The sequence below is a fragment of the Carcharodon carcharias genome, chromosome 1 (genome assembly GCF_017639515.1).
Source record: "Carcharodon carcharias isolate sCarCar2 chromosome 1, sCarCar2.pri, whole genome shotgun sequence".
NCBI lineage: Eukaryota > Metazoa > Chordata > Chondrichthyes > Lamniformes > Lamnidae > Carcharodon > Carcharodon carcharias.
Window position 1 is genome coordinate 264,937,973 of NC_054467.1, and position 17,656 is coordinate 264,955,628.

General features: G+C 46.1%; 1 protein-coding gene across 3 annotated transcripts in view; it reads left to right on the plus strand.

Annotated features, from left to right (window-relative positions):
- The window catches only part of LOC121279949 (disintegrin and metalloproteinase domain-containing protein 12-like), a 375,022-nt gene that overhangs the window by 69,539 nt on the left and 287,827 nt on the right, over positions 1-17,656 (plus strand). For all 3 annotated transcript variants that reach the window (XM_041191570.1, XM_041191551.1, XM_041191560.1), the window contains exons 5-6: positions 15,044-15,120; positions 15,802-15,976. In XM_041191570.1, the coding sequence (XP_041047504.1) occupies positions 15,044-15,120; positions 15,802-15,976 (252 nt within the window). The remainder of the gene's footprint in view (positions 1-15,043; positions 15,121-15,801; positions 15,977-17,656) is intronic.

The window sequence follows — 17,656 nt, forward strand, 5'->3', positions numbered from 1 at the left end:
CCACTCCGCAGCTTAACTTCTGGGTATCATCAACAAACTCTGATACTTAACTCTCTATCTCTTCATCTAAGTCATTAATATAGTGTTAAGAAAGTCAAATACTTACCTCCGAGGCGGGGAGCTCTGATTCCTGATGAACCTCGGGCTTTCTGCACACACAGCGGTCAGGAAATGGCCGCACATGCTCAGTTTGTTTGTTTTTAATGTCTTCAGGCCTAGGACTGCCCCTGAGCACCTGTGCAGGAGAAAAGAAGAGGAAACAGTGTGAAAAGGCAGATCAGATGATCTGATATGGAGTGCCATCACCAAGTAGGTGTCCCAGGGAGCAGGACATGGGAGGGGGACAGGGGAGAAGGTCCCAGACCAGGGAGTGGACAGGGAGAGGTCCCAGAAGGAAGCCCCAGGTGAGTGACAAAGACAGGGATCAAAAATACGTGCTGTTAAGCTGAAAGAAAGGAGCAGAGAAATAGGCTCCAAGTTAAAGAAAGAGCTGCAGGGAGCAGGCTCGAAGCAAAGTGTGCTGGAGAGAAGTCCTAAAAAATCTGCAAAGGCAGCCGAAGATTGGTGACCCCCACACTGGGGGCTGTTGGGGCAATGGCACCCCTTTGGAGCAGTGGTGTTGTGCTTGACATGGCTGAAGATCTGAAATGGTGCTTGGAAGATGAAGCATGAGTGTGTTTGGAAATCCAGGGGAAAGGAATCTCGGAAGGTGAGATCGGCCGTCAGTAAAGCCATCCAGGCAAATTTTAGAGAGAATTCGAAGACGAGATCTTCAAATGTGGAGATTGGAAACCCTCAAGAGAAAGACAAAGCTTCAGTGAGATTGGTTGGCTCACAATGTGACAAATGTCTGGGTGGGTTGTTGAGAAATCCATAGAATCTTCTTAGGTTGCATCTGTCATTTATTTTGTAGTGTGGTGTGTCGGACCACAGCCCTCCCGTTAATTCACATGTACCTTACACTCTAACATTCAGGGTAAGTATAAGATAGGTATTGTGAAATGTTTTATCTTTCTGAACTTGTATAGCAAAGTTTATTTTTGTTTGTTCCAAACCCATGAAATCTTGTTTCTTTATTCACTTAGTATGTGTCTTGAATCTCCAACTTTATCTACTTTAAACAAAACATCATTTGTCCTGAACCAGATCTCCCACAACAACCTGGGATCTGAACAAGGATCATAACAATAGATTGTAAATAGCTGAGGCCCCAGCAGTGATCCTTGTGGAACTCCACTATTCAGTTAAAAGCAAAAAACTGCGGATGCTGGAAATCCAAAACAAAAATAGAAATACCTGGAAAAACTCAGCAGGTCTGACAGCATCTGCGGAGAGGAACACAGTTAACGTTTTGAGTCCGTATGACTCTTCAACAGAACATGCCATTATGCAGTGTCTGCCAACTTGAAAATGCCTGTTTCTGACCACTCTCTGCTTCTTGTCCATTAACTAATCCTCTATCCATGCTATCTATCATATTACCCCAACTCCATGAGCCTTTATCTTACTCACCTTATAGAATGCATTCTGGAAATCCAGATAAACTACTGCTACTGTTTCCTCTTTATCTACCCTACCCGTTACATCGTCAAAACAACTTAATAAATTTGTCAAACAGAATTTTCCTTGAGTAAAACCATGTTTACTTGTTTGAATCATAATATGGTTTTCTAAGTGCAATTTAAGTCTTCCTTAATAATAGATTCCAGAACTCCCCCAACAACCGATGTTAGGCTAATTTTCTGTGCCCGCTAGTGTCGGGTGTCATGGCGAGTGCGAGCGGACAATATGGCGGGAAGACCAATCATTGGTTTCACAATGTTGTGAAAGCAGTTTTCAGTTGTCCGCTCCGTCCGCTAATGGCGGGCCGTGTTTCCCGCTACTGCACATTGGGAACTTCATTATAATACATCTGCATGTTATTATGATGCCAACTAGCTGAAATCATCGCCCCACAATGGATCATCCGAGCACTTCAGAGTGATTGCTGACCAGCTTCAGTGCTCGTGAGGTCTGCCTTTTAGACCTGCGCATTCAGGTGAGGGCACAGGCAAGTTGCATTTTCACGGTTGGCTGACAGTGTGGTGCCAGGGCAAGGGCTGCACTGTGGCTGAGGTGAGTTGTGGGGGTGCAAGGGCTGCACTATGGTTGATGATGGTGCACAAGCACATGCGGTGGAGTTGGGGGGAAGGGAAGCAGCCACACATTAAAGAAACCTTGTATGAAGTGACCATTTCTCCTCTGTAGCTGAGACAGTTCAATTGCAGTCACATTGACAAGCTTGGAGTCAGGCCTCTAGCTTCTCTGCCCACTCAAGCAACACAGAGGTCTGAAAGTGCCACGAAATGATCCAGAGCTTTTCACCCCTTGGGCATAGACTGAAAACTATGAGCATTACAGTGGACTGTAGAGCAATTGGATGACTGGGCACATTGTACAATCTCCTTGCGAAAGCTGGCCATGGAGCAGTCACTGGTGGAAGTGCTCACAGCCCCTTGCAATGTCAGTGGATGGACCAGTCTACCCCATGGTTCAAGCTAACAGTGCAGCCTTGCAGTGTGGGTTAGGAGAATGCCTGTGCCTGATCTGAGAGCACAGCATGCAGTCCAGTGGGCAAAGCTGCCACCAATTGGTCAGGTGGAGTGGGGCGGAGGAGGCTGGGGTTTCAGGCAGCCATGCAGTGCACCAAACTCTGGCCATTCAATTGGTGGCCAGCACCCTCTGGGCCCTTCAGACTTAGCCAAGGGAGGTTCTTAGCGCACTGAAGCTAACCCATTTGTCTCTCTCTTCCATCCTGCAGGAGTACATCAGGAGCATGGAGCCTGGTGATCTAGCTGTAAGCCTCATTGCTTACAGTAGCAGAGAAAAGGGAGAAGAGAGCGATGGAGGCGCCTGGCTGGGCAGAGATAGAACCAGCACCCTTCGGAAGAAGGGACAACTGGGGCTTCCATGCATGCTGCTGAAGAGCCACAGAGAGCTGTCACTTGCTGGCGCCTAGCTAGACCCAGGGTATACAGACGGTGCTTGTAATTCCTGTAGCTGACCCAGAACCAATATTGCCAAAGCCTGCGCATGTTTAGGGAACTGGGTGGTCACATCTACCACCTGCTGCAGGGTTTGGTGTCATAGGGACATGGAGGGCATCCACTGCTGTTAGCTGTTAAAGTGACTGCGGTGCTCAATTTCTATGCCAGTGGCTCTTTTCAGGGCTCCACAGGTGACCTCTGTGAACTATCACCAGCCTTCATGCACAAATGCATCCATGAGGTCATGGACGTCATCTTTGCAATTGCAGCAAGACATCCCTGCTCCTGTACTCGAATCCTCTCACTATGAAAGCCAACATACCATTTGCCTTCTTTACCGCCTGCTGCACCTGCATGCTTACCTTCAGCGACTGGTGTACAAGGACACCCAGGTCTCGTTGCACATTCCACTCTCTCAATTTATAGCCATTCAGATAATAATCTGCCTTCCTGTTTTTGCGACCAAAGTAGATAACTTCACATTTATCCACATTATACTGCATCTGCCATGCATTTGCCCACTCACTCAACCTGTCTAAATTGCCTTGAAGCCTCTTAACACCCTCCTCATTGCTCACATTCCCACCAAGTTTCGTGTTGTCTGCAAACTTGGAAATATTACATTTGGTTCCCTCGTCCAAATCATTGATATAGATTGTGAATAGCTGGGGGTCAAGAACTGATCTCCGCGGTACCCCACTAGTCACTGCCTGCCACCTCAATAAAGACCATCTATTCTAACTCTTTGCTTCCTGTCTGCTAACCAATTCTCAATCCACACCAATGTATTACCCCCAATCTCGTGTGCTTTAATTTTACACACTAAACTCTTATGTGGGACCTTATCAAAAGCTTTCTGAATCCAAATACACCACATCCACTGGTTCTCTCCTATCTATCCTGCTAGTTATGTCATCAGAAAACTCCAGTAGGTTTGTCAAACATGATTTCCCTTTCATAAATCCATGTTGACTTTTTCTAATCCCGTTGATGTTTTCTAAGTGTCCTGTTATCACATCCTTTATAAAAGACTCGAGTATTTTGATGACTACTGGATAAGTGGTCTGTAATTCGCTGTTTTCTCCCTTTTTTAAATAGTGGGGTTACATCTGCCACCCTCCAATCTGCCAGGACTGTTCCAGAATCTACAGAGTTTTGGAAGATGACAAACGACATATCCACTATTTCCATGGCCACCTCCTTTAGTACCCTGGGATGTAGATTATCAGGCTCTGGGGATTTATCGGCTTTCAGTCCCATTAATTTCTCCAGTACTTTTGTTTTAGTAATGCTACTTTCCTTCAATTCCTCCTTCTCACTAGACCCTTGGTTCTCTAGTATTTCTGGGAAGCTATTTGTGCCTTCCTCTGTGAAGACAGAACTAAAGTAGTTTTTTAATTGCTCTGCCATTTCCTTGTTTTCTATTATAAATTCTCCCGTTTCAGATTGTAAGGGACTGACAATTGTCTTCACTAATATTTTTCTTGTTACATACTCATAGAAGCTTTCACAGTCTGCTTTTATGTTCCTTGCAAGTTTACTCTCATGCTCTATTTTTCCCTCTTAATCAGTCTCTTGGTCCTACTTTGATGAATTCTGAACTGCTCTAAATCTTCAGGCTTGCTACTTTTTCTAGCAAATTTATATGACTCCTCTTTGGATCTAATATTATCCTTAATTTCTTCTGTTAGCCATGGTTGGGTCACTTTTCCTGTTGTGTTTTTGTGCCAGAAAGGAAAGAAATGTACAACATCACAGATGCCAGCCTTCAGACAATTCAATTCACTCCATGTGATATCAAGAAACGGCTGAAGGCACTGGATACTGCAAAGGCTATGGGCCCTGACAATATTCAGGCAATAGTACTGAAGACTTGTGCTCCAGAACTTGCTGCATCCCTAGCCAAGCTTTTCCAGTACAGCTACAACACTGGCATCTACCCGGCAATGTGAAGAAATGCCCAGGTATGTCCACAAAAAGCAGGACAAATCCAACCGAGCCAATGACTGCCCCCATTAGTCTACTCTCGATCATCAGCAAAATGATGGAAGGGGTCATCAACAGTGGAACTTGCTTAGCAATAATGTGCTCACTGATGCTCAGTTTGGGTTCCGCCAGGGTCACTCAGCTTCTGATTTCATTACAGCCTTGGTTCAAACATAGACAAAAGAGCTGAACTCCAGAGGTGTGGTCAGAGTGATTGCCCTTGGTATCAATGCCACATTTGACTGAGTGTGGCATCAAGGAGCCCTTAGACAAACTGGAGTCAATGGGAGTCAGGTGGGAAACTCTTGACTGGTTGGAGTCATACCCAGCAGAAAGGAAGATAGTTGTGGTTGTTGGAGATCAATCATCTCAGCTCCAGGACATCACTGCAGGAGTTCCTCAGGGTAGTGTCCTAGGACCTACCATCTTCAGCTGCTTCATCAGTGACCTTCCTTCCATCATAAGGTCAGATGCGGCGATGTTTGCTGACGATTGCACAATGTTCAGCACCATTCGCGATTCCTCAGATACTGAAGCAACCCATGCCCAAATGCAGCAAGACCCTGGCCAACAAGTGGCAAGTAACATTCACACCAATAAGTGTCAGGCAATGACCATCTCCAACAAGAGAGAATCTAACCATCAGCCCTTGACATTTAATGTCATTTCCATCACTGAATCCCCCACTATCAACTTCCTAGGGATTACCATTGACCAGAAACTAAACTGGACTCACTATATAAATACTGTGGCTACAAGAGCAGGTCAGAGGCTGGGAATCCTGTGGCAAGTAACTCACCTCCTGTCTCCCCAAAACCTGTTCACCATCTACAAGGCACAAGTCAGGACTATCATGGGATACTCTCCACTTGCCTGGATCAGTGTAGCTCTAACAACACTCAAGAAGCCCCACACCATCCAGGACAAAGCAGCCCGCTTGATTGGCAACCCTTCCACAAATATTCACTCCTTTCACCACTGACGCACAGTAGCAGCAGTGTGTACCATCTACAAGATGCACTGCAGAAACTCACCAAGGTCCTTTAGACAGCGCCTTCCAAAACCATGACCACTACCAGCTAGAAGGCTGCAGATAGATGGGAACACCACCACCTGGAACTTACCCTCCCAGTCACTCACCATCCTGACTTGGAAACATATCGGCCGTTCCTTCACTGTTACTGGGTCAAAATCCTGTAACTCCCTCCCTAACAGCACTGTGGGTGTACCTACACCACATGGACTGCAGCAGTTGAAGAAGGCAGCTCACCACCACCTTCTCAAGGGCAATTAGGGATGGGAATTAAATGCTGGCCTAGCCAGTGATGCCCACATCCTATAAATGAATCAAAAAAACACAAAGGTATCCTGCAGGTTCCCAGGGAGTGTCCATGACTCCTATATCCTCAGTAGGTGTCAGATCCCTGACGTCTTCCAGGGTCCTCAGCGGCCGAAGGGCTGGCTCCCCGGGGACAAGGGCTACCTGCAGAGGACATGGCTGATGAGCATTGTGTGGTTGCCTTGGACTGCAGCAGAGAATGGGACAATGAGGCTCGTGCTGCAACTTGCGCCTTGGTGTAAACCATCGGAATGTTGAAAGTGAAGTTCTGGTGCTTGGACGAGCCTGGTGGAGCCCTGCAGTACAGTCCACAGAGGGTGTCACGCATCATCGTCGCCTGCTGCACCCTTCACAAACTGGCACTGCAGCAGAGAGAGGATCTGGCTGATGAGGAGATGGAGGAGGAGGATGTTGATGGGGCTGAGGGTGAGGAGGTGTTTGAAGGTGGGGATGACAGTGATGAGGCCATTGCACTGGCCAAATGAGGCAGGGGTGCCAGGGAAACCCTCTTGGCTGATAAATTTGTGGAGGATGATGATGACATGCAGTGAGGATGTTGACTCCTGTCCGGCTGATGGCAGCGCACATACCCTCTGTGATAAGGCTCCTGTCATGGAGCCACAGTGGGTGCTCATAGTCCTTTCATCCCAGGAGGATAATGACGTCATGCAGTGGGGATACTCCATAGAACTTCACGTAACCTATGTGAATGTTTGACTCCTGTTGGCTGATGGCACCTTGCTTGCGCTCTGTGAACAGGGTCATATCATGGAGACGCAGCAGGGAAACTTTAACTTGTCTTGATCCCATGGCATCCTTTGTGAGCTGAACCCTTCAGGACCACACTGTCACCGGGCACGGATGCTGCTGGGATGACAGGGCCAGCACACCTCCAAGGCGCTGGGAGCATACAGAAAGAATGAAAAGCTCTGTGCCACTATCCCAGGAGCAATGATAAGCCCCATCAAGCTCTATACATGACTGATGTGACCAGTGACAGTGAAGGCGCACCATCAATATGGTGGGAAGGTTGCACAAAGCACAGGGTAGAGGCCTTGAACTGAGAAACCTGCCTTCATCTTGTGCTGGGACCAAGGTTTCACATCTGAGGGTCCAGGACTTTCTATCAGGGTCCTGCAATCTGGTAGGGGCACCCTCCTCGGCCTGTGGAGCTGGATTTGCTGGGGTCACAGGAAGAGGGGAAGGGGAACCTGGAGTAGATCGAGCTGCCCTGCACCCCTCTTGCTTTGACACTGTTGGAGACCCACACAGCAGTGCAGGACCAATGTCCTGGACCGAGGTCTCCATCCTACCAGTGTTGACCTCGGTGCTTTGGCATGCTGGCGTTATCAACTCAGACTGAAGGCGGACGGACTCCTCCATTATGCCTTGCAATCTGAGAAGTGCAGTGGACATCTCTTCCTGGGGTCTGCGAGCTTGCCTTTGCAGCTCCAGCAACTGAGGTATGCCTGAGTCCAGAGGCTCATCATCTGATTCAGACTCACAAATATCTGGCCTCCAGCAGTCCTCCGAGTGCCAGAAACCTGGAAGGTCTCTGCTGCTGCTGCTGTGGATCAGACAGTGTGATGTGCTCACTAGATTGTGAACCCGTGGCTGCTCTGAAGCTAGGTCCCACCGAGGTGTGTGTCTCTGCGCTGGTGGAGGGTGTGGGTGTGTGCTGTGACGGGACTTCAATGAGGCTTTCAGCAAATTCCTCTTCTGAGGTGCCTTCAGGGCTTGAGTCAAGGACCTGGTTCTTGGACTCCCTCAGTTGTTTCCCAGATGTGCCTGTGAAAGCAAGGAGAGATAATTAATGTATGGCAGTGGCCTGTGAAACAGGACACATCACTCACGGCATGGTTGTCTGATGGATGCTGCACTGCTGGATCCTCACTTGGTAGAGAAACGTCAGCCTCACCGTCAGTACAGGAATGGTCCAGATCTTCGCTGGCCCTCCTTGATGACTTGTCCTCCGTGAGGATCTTGATTTCAGGCATTTTTCCACCAGTCTATGACCTCTCCCTTTTGGTGTGTGCCAGCGTGTTCTGCATGAATACAGATAGAGACCCCTGGCATATGCAGGTGATGAGTGGTCTCATGGACAGGTTGAGAACAATGAAGGTGTGTGTGGGAGAATGAATGGTGATGTCCCTTGAACTGGCGGTGAGTGAGATCCCTGTGGATGTGTGATGGCTGTGTGAGTGTGTGAGTTGAGAGTGATGAAAAGAATGACTTACTCTGACGGTACAGAGGAGATCATTCATCCTCTTTTGGCACTGGGTGGGCGTCCTCCTTTGCAGGGTGTTGGCACTGACCCCCACTGCCACCGTCTCTCATGCTGGATTGGTGACCTTCACCCAGAGTGGGTCAGCGGGCAACACGATAGGCCTCCATGTCATCCAAAAGACATTCCAGAGACGCGTCACTGAATCGGGCCGGGGGTGGGGGCGGGGACAGGTGGGGATTGCAATCTTCATGCCTTTTGGGGCCATGTTGTCTGTGCAGCTGTCCTGGGCTGGAAGCACTGAGAGGTGTGTGTGCGTCTGCACTTTAAATATTGTTATGATATAGCAGGTGGTAATTGCCAGGCTGACCAAATCCTAAAGGGAAACTTGGCCAAGATACCACAATGATTTGCAATTTGTATTTTTATTACAAGAAGGTATGAGCACTGAAGTCAGCAGTAAAGATTCTGCTACCACTTTTGGAGATTTTAAATATTAAATTAAAACATTTATTCACAATAGAAAAGAAAACTTAAACACACAAGATTACAGTTACACACTTAAATTTAGTCTCAGAACATTTCCCAAAAGATTTCTACTTAGCTATACTCCCAAAATAGACACCCTTTTCAGGCAACAGTCCAAATATACTCTTAATCAATAAAGCATCCAGTAATATTACTGCATGGCACCCACTGTTGCTATAAGGGAGATATTTCACAGCTTCTCTCTCCCTCTCACTCCACATTGGAATTCCCATATTTTTTCCCTTATTATCAATATTTTGGTGGCACTTTTATGGCTTCTAAGACACTCCCAATCTTCAGACTTGCCATTGTTTTTTGCAACACTTTAGGTCTCTTCTTTTAACCTAATATTGTCCCTAACTTCCTGAGTGAGCCACCAATGGGTATTTGTTGCTGCATTTTTATTTTTCAATGCCATGTATTTTTGTTAAATATTTTGTATTGTTTCTTTAATTGTTTCCTACTCCCATTTACCTCCCTACCTTTTACAATATTTGCCTAATTAACCCAGGCCAGTACTCCCCTCCTACCTATGTAATTGGCTTTGTTTAATCTTAAGGTTCTTGTTTGTGGTTGGAGCATGTCACTTTCAAACTTAGCGTGAAATTCAATTGAATTATGATCACTATTTACCAGAGGATATTTTACAATAACATTCCCAATGAACCCTGCTTCATTGCACAATACTAGATCTAAGGTAGCTTTATCCTCATTCAGTTCTACAATTTATTTCACCAATAAACTGTCATGAAAACATTCTACAAATCCATCTTCTAGACCCCACTGGCCAATTTGATTGCCCCAGTCTATATGAAGATTAAAATCCCCCACAATTTCCTTTGTTAGAGGCTCCAATAATTTCTTGTTTGCTGCTCTGTCCAATGGTGTAAATACTGCTAGGGGGCCCATAAACTATTCCTACCAGTATTTTCCATAGTATTCCTTAAGCAGCACCTTCCAAACCTACAATCACTTCCATCTAGAAGGACAAGGGCAGCAGATACATGGGAATGCCACCACCTGGAAGTTCCCCTCCAAATTACTCACTATTCTGACTTGGAAATATATCACCGTTCCTTCACTGTCGCTGGGTCAAAATCCTGGAAACCCCTCCCTAACAGCACTGTGGATGTACCTACACCACAGGGACTGTAGCGGTTCAAGAAGGCAGCTCACCACCACCTTGTCAAGCGAAAAGGGGGGTGAGCATTAAATGCTGGCCTAGTCAGTGATGCCCACATCCCATAAATTAATTAAAAACTAACTTTCTGTCTCTTGTTTGTTCTTCCTAATTTCCATCCACACAGATTCTACTTCATGATCTTCTGAGGCCAGATCCTTCCTCAGTAATGTCCTTATACTATTGCTGAGAAAAGGGACATGTTGAAGCTTTTTGCCTTGTACTCGTCAGAACACTTCGCAAGAATACCAATATAAGCTGAAAACAACAATTTATATTGTATGAGAAGAGAGTGTTGACTGGTTGGCAAGTGGACTCTGATTGGTAGAGGCGTTGCGATGGAGAATGCACCAGTGATGGTGACTGACAGTTAACTGCTGAGCATTGTTTGAAATTTAAACCAGGCAGCTGGATTATGGTTGGTCAAAACATTGCCCTGGGGATTGAGTCAGTGAATGGCTGTCACTTATTTTGTTTAGCTGAAACAGTTGCAATGTGTGTACATGTTCTTTCTGTCTGCAGAGAACAGGGGCCTGTGTATTAATATATGTAGCTTCCAGTATATGCGAATACACCACACTGCCAGCCCGACTGACAGTCTTAAATTGGCTGTCAACCTAAGTCTTAGCAGACCGAGGATTATTTAGCAAATGTTATCCAATCACGGAATCACATCTAATGTCGAAACTGTGTTTCGAGTTTTTCAACCATGGGCCAGCTGGGTACAATCTGTACCTTGCCCATTTTGAACAGCAGCCGGAACATGTTGTTTGACACTATCCACCAGTCTTCGGGCCATACGGCCCACATATCTAGCATCACACTGGCACTGAGATTCATAGACCACATTACTTACTGGTGTGATAGGCAGAACATGTCTTTGGCTTGACAGCAGCATCCTGTTAGTGGCGAGTGCCACTCGCGTTGCTACTGCATAATTAGCAGTGTGACACAGCTTCACCTGTTGCTCAAATATTTGAGATACCTTGCCCTCCTAGGGTAATCTGAGGTAGACTGGTCACTTTTCAGGGCCAAAAGTGACCAGCCTTAGGCCCGTTCATGAGTTTGCGCGATACACAGAGTGAAATGATCTGATCAGGGTAGCCATTATCCTGCAGGATGCCTTTGATGCCCCTATTTCAGCATCAAGTTTGCATGATGAGCAAGTGGCTTGGACCCTGCTTACAAGTTTTCTGATAAGGCCAATCTTATAGCGTGTGGAACTGTAAGAATCCCAACTTGTATATTGACCAGTACAGGTAGGCTTGCGGTAGACCGTGGTAGAGAACCCCCTGGCAGATTTCCCAACTAGTACATCAAGGAAAGGGAGTTCATTTAACTGCTCCATTTCAAAGGTGAATTTGGGTGCAGAATGGAGCCCATTAAGACAGCTAAGGAAATTATTACATGCTGCTGCGGATTTAAATAAAGCAAACGTATCATCCACATATCGGAAATATACGAGGGGTAAGAGGTTAGGTGTCATTCTATCGAAGACACATTTCTCATGGAACCCAAAAAGATGTTTGCGAGAGCTGGGCCTAGAGGGGATCCCATGGTAACCTCAGCTATTTGAGCATACATGGCTGAACTCACCTGTACGAGTTGCCGAGTTCATAAGTTCAGTGAATACTGATTCACGCAATGGTGGCAGGTCTAGATTGCCATGCAATAATACTGCAGCGCAAATATCTATGGCTTCCTTAAGTGGAACATTGGTGATTAGGCTAGCAAGGTCAAATGAGCACATGGACATAGCATTGCTATCGATATGCAAGTCCTGTATGGTGTTCGCAAAGGTGAAGGAATCCTTCACTGTGTATGTGGAAAACTTGCTTAAAGCTGGTTGTAACAATTTGCCCAACCATGTGGCCAATTAATGTTGTGCAGAACCAGTCATAGCTAAGATAGGGTATAAAGGGACATCACTTTTGTGTGTCTTGGGCAGCCCATACATATACGGACGTAGCAAACTGTGAGGACAAACCCTGTCATATATATCATATGGCAGCTCATCAATTTTACACAAGTCCAGCAAGCATTTTTTGAGCTTACTTTTGAGCAAGGCTGTCTGGTCATGTTGAGCAGCAGGTCCAATGGATATGAATTGTGTCATTAAGAATGGTGTGCATTTTGTTGATATAGTCACGCATGTTAAAGATGACTATTCCCGTTCCTTTGTTAGGTTTCCAGATGTGTATGTCCAGGTAAGTCTTAAGGCCTCACAACGCTGTAAGACATTCGCATTGCATGTGAAAGTCAGACAGGGTTGTTCAGAATCCCACAATATGCATGTGCTAGATCAGCTAGGTGTGGCTTCAAGGATTCAGCGTTTTCAGTGGTTGCTGGTTTGTGAAGGGATTATTGGGAGCAGAGGAGTTTGAACTCAGCAAATGCCTCTTTCCGTTTGATTTGCGATGAAGACACACCAAAATTGAAACCATGCGCAGGAATGAACTCCTTTTCTGAGAGCACATGGCCAGAGAGATTTGTCACGTGTTTAGTGACATCGTTAATTGTGTTGCCAAACTGCTTCCGCTTAAATGAGTTTATGGTGCAGATGTGTTTCAAAAGGTTATTGTTTATGGTGCGAGCATCTATTGAAACAACAGACCAACGTAAATGGATCAAATTGAAAAACGGAAGAAATTTGCACATCTCAGACCAAGTGCAGTGTTGGGCACAGTGTAAATGAGCAACCCTAATAACAATCTGTTCAATCTCATCACACTTAAACACTCACTCAATCGTGAGACTCTTTCTGATTTTAGCAATAGCGATACGTTTGGAAATGAAAACCTGCACAACCTTGAGTTTAAAAGACTTTTGGAAACATTCAATACACAGCTTACCTGTTTTTAACTTACCTGTAAGTCAAACTATGTTGTTGATGTCCCGAATTTGGTCTTTGTTGTACCTCTGTCTCAGGTATGCAAGCAGTCGTTTGGTAGTAGAGAACTTGAGTATTGCTGAAAAAAGAGACATGTTGAAACTACTTGATATAACCAGAAATAATCGTTAAGTGACATTTTCTAAACTGCAAACCCTAATTAAAATACAATTGAGATAGCAGGGCAGGTGATGTGTCGCAGCTGTAGGATGTGGGATCTCATGACGCCAGTGTGATCCACAGCCAACATATTTGCAGTGTCAAGAAACTTCAACTCAGAGTTGAACAGAATTCTGAGCTTTGAGACCATGGTGATAAATCAGGGAGTGGGTAAGTTACTTGGACACTTAGTTCCAAGAGGCAGTCACAACCCTTAGGCTATGTACTTTAGGTTTGGTCCATGGTCAGGAACAGTAGGGTGTGACTATGAGTGAGGCAGGCAGAAGATCATAAGAAATAGAAGCAAGAGTAGGCCATACGTCCCTTCAAGACTGCTCTGCTTAATAAGATCACGGCTGATCTGATTGTGGCCTTTACTCCACTTTCCTACCAGGCCCCATGACCCTTGACTTCCTTGTCTGTCAAAAATCTTCCTCACTCAACCTTGAAAATATTCAATGTCCCAGCCTCCACTGCTCACTGGAGAAGAGAATTCCACACACCAAAGAGCTTCTGGGAGAAGAAATTCCTCATCATCTCTGTCTTAACTGGGAGACCCCTCATTTTGAAACTGTGGCCCCTATTTCTAGATTCCCCCCCACAAGGGGAAACACTGCCACGGGACCAGAAATTCTCTCCCAGAGCCAGCGGATTTTCCGCCCTGCCGGCGACGATTCCTGCTGTGGGAGGGACCAGGAAACCCCGCCCACCTTCTCAGCATCTACCCTGTCAATTCCCCTCAGAATCTTATCTTGCTGAAGAAAGAGACATGCTGAAGCTTTCCGTATGTAGGCTGCATGTCCCAAAGACTGGCAGATTGTATCAAACAGCATGACGAGCGCAAGATGAAAATCTTCCAGATGTCTCCTTTTTCAGCAATTCTCAAGTTCTGTACTACCAAAAGATTACCATGTCCTTATGCCATCCTTTACTATCGGGGCTAGCCCCTCCTCCTTTATTATTCTGCCTGTCATTCCAAAATGTTGTGAGTACCCTGGAATATTTATTTCCCAACCTTGAACACTTGTGACCACATCTCTGTAATCACAATTAGACCTAGACCATTTACCTCTAATTGTGCCACTAGGTCATCTAACTTAATGTAGATGCGTTGTGCATTCAGATAAAGAAACTTTAATTTAACTTTTTCCTTCAATTCCCTGCAATGACCTTACTTACTGATCTATAATTTTTGTTAAGCCCTGTGTTTCTCCCTGTCCCATCCTGCTTGCCATTACACACATCACTATACTGCACTGACACCTCGACCTTTCTCTTCAGATTTCTAAATCTCCCTTCACCCGAACCTTCCCCCCTAAACCCTCCCGCCCTTCCATTCCCACAATAGTTTAAAGCCCTGTCCACACCCTAGTTATACGATTGACCAGGGCACTGGTCCCAAACCTGTTCAAGTGGAGCCCATCCCAATGAAATATATCACTCTTCTATCATCTAAGTTGCCAAATAGTGAATAGTTCAAACCCCAAAGCAGATCCTTGTGGGACACCCCGACCCCCTTTTCCTTCTCTCCCAGTGTCAGTGAATCTTCAGTCTCCAGTCTCTTCTCCAACATTACCCCAATGTCTTTGTTACCCTTGTTCCCTGATGGTGATGTCAATTAATATATGGAGGAATTCTTGTCACTGGGTCTGCTTAGAATGTTTTGTGTAGCAGGAAGTTTTATGCTGAGATATAATCATATTTCTTACAGTATCACTGCTACTACGAAGGTTCTGTCAGAAGATTTCCAGGATCCCAGGTCTCTGCCAGCACCTGCTCCGGACTCAGGTAAAAAAGCTAACAGTTCCTTCTCAGATTGTTAGATGTCTTAAACTGTAGACTGTTCAATCATTTGGTTAAGACAAAGGTAACATAGTGGGACTATCGCTGTACTAATAATCCAGATGCCCAAGGCTAAAGATCTGAGGATGTGGGTTCAAATCTCATCATGGCAGCTGGTGGAATTTAAATTAAATGAGTAAATCTGTAATATAAAAAAGCTAGTTTCAGTATGGTGGCCTTAACAATCATTGTTGATGATCATAAAAACCCATCTGGTTCACTGATGTCCTTTAGGGAGGGAAATCTGTTGTCCTTACCCGGTCTGGCCTACATATGACTCCAGACCCACAGCAATGTGGCTGACTTTTAACTGCCCTCTGAAATGGCCTAGCAAGTCACTCAGTTCAAGGGCAATTGGGGATGGGTGCCAAATGCTGGCCTTGCCAGTGACGTCCACCTCCCATGGAAGAATGAAGAGGTTTAGGTTGACTCATAGTTGAACTGTTCTGGGATGAGTTTATTCAGCAGGGTACAGTAGTGTAGTGGTTATATTAGTAACCCAAAGGACTAATGATCCAGTTTAAATTCAGCAGGCATGAGTTACTCCATACATAATCTTTTCATTTACGTCATATTTAGCAGGGTAAGGGTGTGTTTTCTCTCTCTCTGTCTCTCTTTCTCCTCCAGTGCCCTGATTGTTTTCAGTAATCGAACTTACATCATTGAGCATCTTGAGGGGGATAAAGATGGACGCCATTTGTTATACAGACCTGAAGATCTCCCCCCAGCACCCAGCAGCTGTGGAGTCAAAAATGCCCCCCCTGGGTTAACCCTGACTGATCACCTTCAGCGTTCACAGAGGGTGAGTAATGAGCACTGCAGACAACTGATGGTCTACATACAGGGCGGAATTTCCCCTCCAGCCTGCGGTGAGATTTGCGGCAGGTGGGAATGGAAAATTTGGAGAAAAGTCAAAAATCAGGTTCCCGCCGGCGGAAAACACTTTGGAATTTTCCCCTTGCTAATTTCGTGGTGGGTTAATGGTGGATTGGGTTTCCCGCTGATCCATGGCAGGAACACCATTTGCTCGCATTACCATGTCATGAATGCTCAGTAAAAATGCTACTTGCTGGAATCATCTAGCCCCTCCCAGAATTAGATCGGCTTGAAACATGTTTGGAAATAAGTGGCATGCAGCTGTCAGCCCTTGCTTTGTTTCTGACTCTGAGACGAATGCAACACTCAAAGCCTACTTCCAACCGCCCCGCTCTGGGTTCTCACCAATGCCAGTGAGATGCTACACTGGTGGGACGTAGGGTTGCTCTGCTCACTGGCTTCCTCTGTTCTCCAGGAAGGTGGCTTCTGCGAGGGTTAAGGCAAGGCTGCAGACAAGACAGAGACCAACATTGTGACTGGGGGTGGGGAGGGTGTATTGGGAAGGAATACGGAGACATGGGGAACAATGGGCAGCGGTGAGGTTGGAGGTGGGGGGAGACAATGTCAGAGGGGAGACTGAGGGTGGAGCCTGACATGAAAGATTGGAACGCAAACACAGAATGGGAACTAAACTGTACGAATTGGAGGGCATACACGCAGACTCCGGAATACAATTTGGGAGGTGGGGGAGTAGTGTTAGTGTGACACATGAGGGATGGGTTGCACAGAGACTCATGAAGGGGCAGGGGGTGGGGAGACTGTGTTGTCATCAGTAAAGAAGGAATGGGAGAGTTCATTGAAAAACAGTCATAGTCCCTGGCCTGGGGCCAAGTAGTCTGGATGAGAGATTGAAAGCAGTCCTCATAGTCACAAAACACCCTGAGGAACTCCATGATCAGCCCGCCCTGCCCCGGGTACTTGCCTTGGTAGTCAGTCAAGGGTACTGGGCAGTTCCACCAGGCTGAGCAGAGCATTTAGCCGTTTGGTGCCCTTTGTGCTGACCTTCAGCAATTCCTCCCATTAAACTCTACAATCATCCTTGCTGGATGGAGTCAGAGAAAACAGAGCAACATAACAGGCTCAGAGTTAACGTTTCGAGTCCGTATGACCCTTCTTCAGTCAGTTGAACTTAAAACGTTAACTCTGTTTTTCTCTCCACAATTGTTGTTTGACGTGCTGAGTTTTAGCAGCATTTTCTGTTTATGTTTCAGATTTCCAGCATCTACAGTTTTTTACTTTTTTACTAGGCTCAGACCTGGGTTCCATCACCCTCTGGATCTGAGACCAGGGATCCGTGTCAGCCAGTATCCCTAAGAGGTGCTTATGGACTCCCTACCATTTTCTAGGAAGTAGAAGGGGGCACCACAGTTCAGGTGCTAAAGGAACCATATCTGTGACTTCACATATGTGCCTCAGGACCCGACAAGCTGCAGCTCCGTTGGTGCACCCTTCTTCTCTTCCTATACCTTCCACAGGGCCAGGTCCTTGGATGGCTTGACCGAGACAGGACTCCAGGTCATGGACCTCATGCTCCAACCGCTCGACCCTGTCATCCTGTCTCCTTCTCGGCCCCTTTGTGTACACCTGACAGAAGATATGGACGTGA